Source organism: Nansenia antarctica (genome assembly GCF_963989245.1).
Source record: "Nansenia antarctica genome assembly, chromosome: 1".
NCBI classification, from domain to species: domain Eukaryota; kingdom Metazoa; phylum Chordata; class Actinopteri; order Argentiniformes; family Microstomatidae; genus Nansenia; species Nansenia antarctica.
The window spans coordinates 840,205-841,076 of NC_137674.1; the positions used below are offsets into that span (position 1 = coordinate 840,205).

General features: G+C 49.8%; 1 protein-coding gene across 1 annotated transcript in view; it reads left to right on the forward strand.

Annotated features, from left to right (window-relative positions):
• The window catches only part of disc1 (DISC1 scaffold protein), a gene marked incomplete at both ends in the record, with an annotated part of 71,074 nt that extends 70,425 nt beyond the window's left edge, over positions 1-649 (forward strand). The window contains one exon of the mRNA XM_080548791.1: positions 428-649. Within this exon, the coding sequence (XP_080404917.1) occupies positions 428-649 (222 nt within the window). The remainder of the gene's footprint in view (positions 1-427) is intronic.
• Positions 650-872: the final 223 nt, after the last annotated feature.

Genomic DNA, 872 nt, shown 5'->3' on the forward strand with positions numbered 1-872 from the left:
ACCCCATCTGCCATGAAAAGCATCCCTTTGATTCGCCACTTAAGCCGGACACTCACACGATTAATTTGGGTCTCTAAGCAGGTTAAACAGTCCCCCCCCATTGATGACAGTCTCTATCTCTTTTCATCGGAGGCCCTATGAATTATTTAGCCGGGCAGTCTGGTTTGGTTGTGTCCTTTCACTGCAGTCCAGCTTCCAGAGATGGAATTTAGTTGATGAATTGTGAATTTAACGAGGTTTAATTGAGTATGACTTAATGATCCCAGCCATGTAATCAAGAGTTTGGTGGCCAAGTGGAGGGAGATGTTTAAGTGTTATGTGTGGGTATGTCTGATTCACGGGATCTTTCTGTGTGTGTTTGTGGGTTATATTCATGGACATATGTCAAACGGGATATTCCTTGACTCCTTCTGCACTATCCCTGGAGAAGGAGGTCCGCGAGGTAAAGGCTACTCTGCAAACCATCCTGATGCAGCTCAACGAAGAAGAGGAGGAGGAGGAAGGAGAGGAACAGGAGGAAGGAGAGGAAGAAGATGATAACCTCATGGTGGAGGAGATCGAGGAAGAGGAGGAAGAGGAGGAGGAGGAGGAGGAGGAGGAGGAGGTAGAAGAGGAAGACCAGTACTTCAGTGACAGCTGGGAGATTTGACCTATGGGTCTAGTGTGTTTTGTGATGAGCACTCCCACACACAGACAGACTCTCTCTAGTGGCCGACCCCCCAGCCACGCTCAGTCTGGGAGGCTGACCTCAGCCCCGCAGCAGGACTGACCCCACATCCATGTACTGTAGACCCACCTCCCTCCCCCCTGTACACGCAGCCTCGGGGGTGATGCTGTAAACATTGAACATTGAGAATCGTATGGTTCTGAAG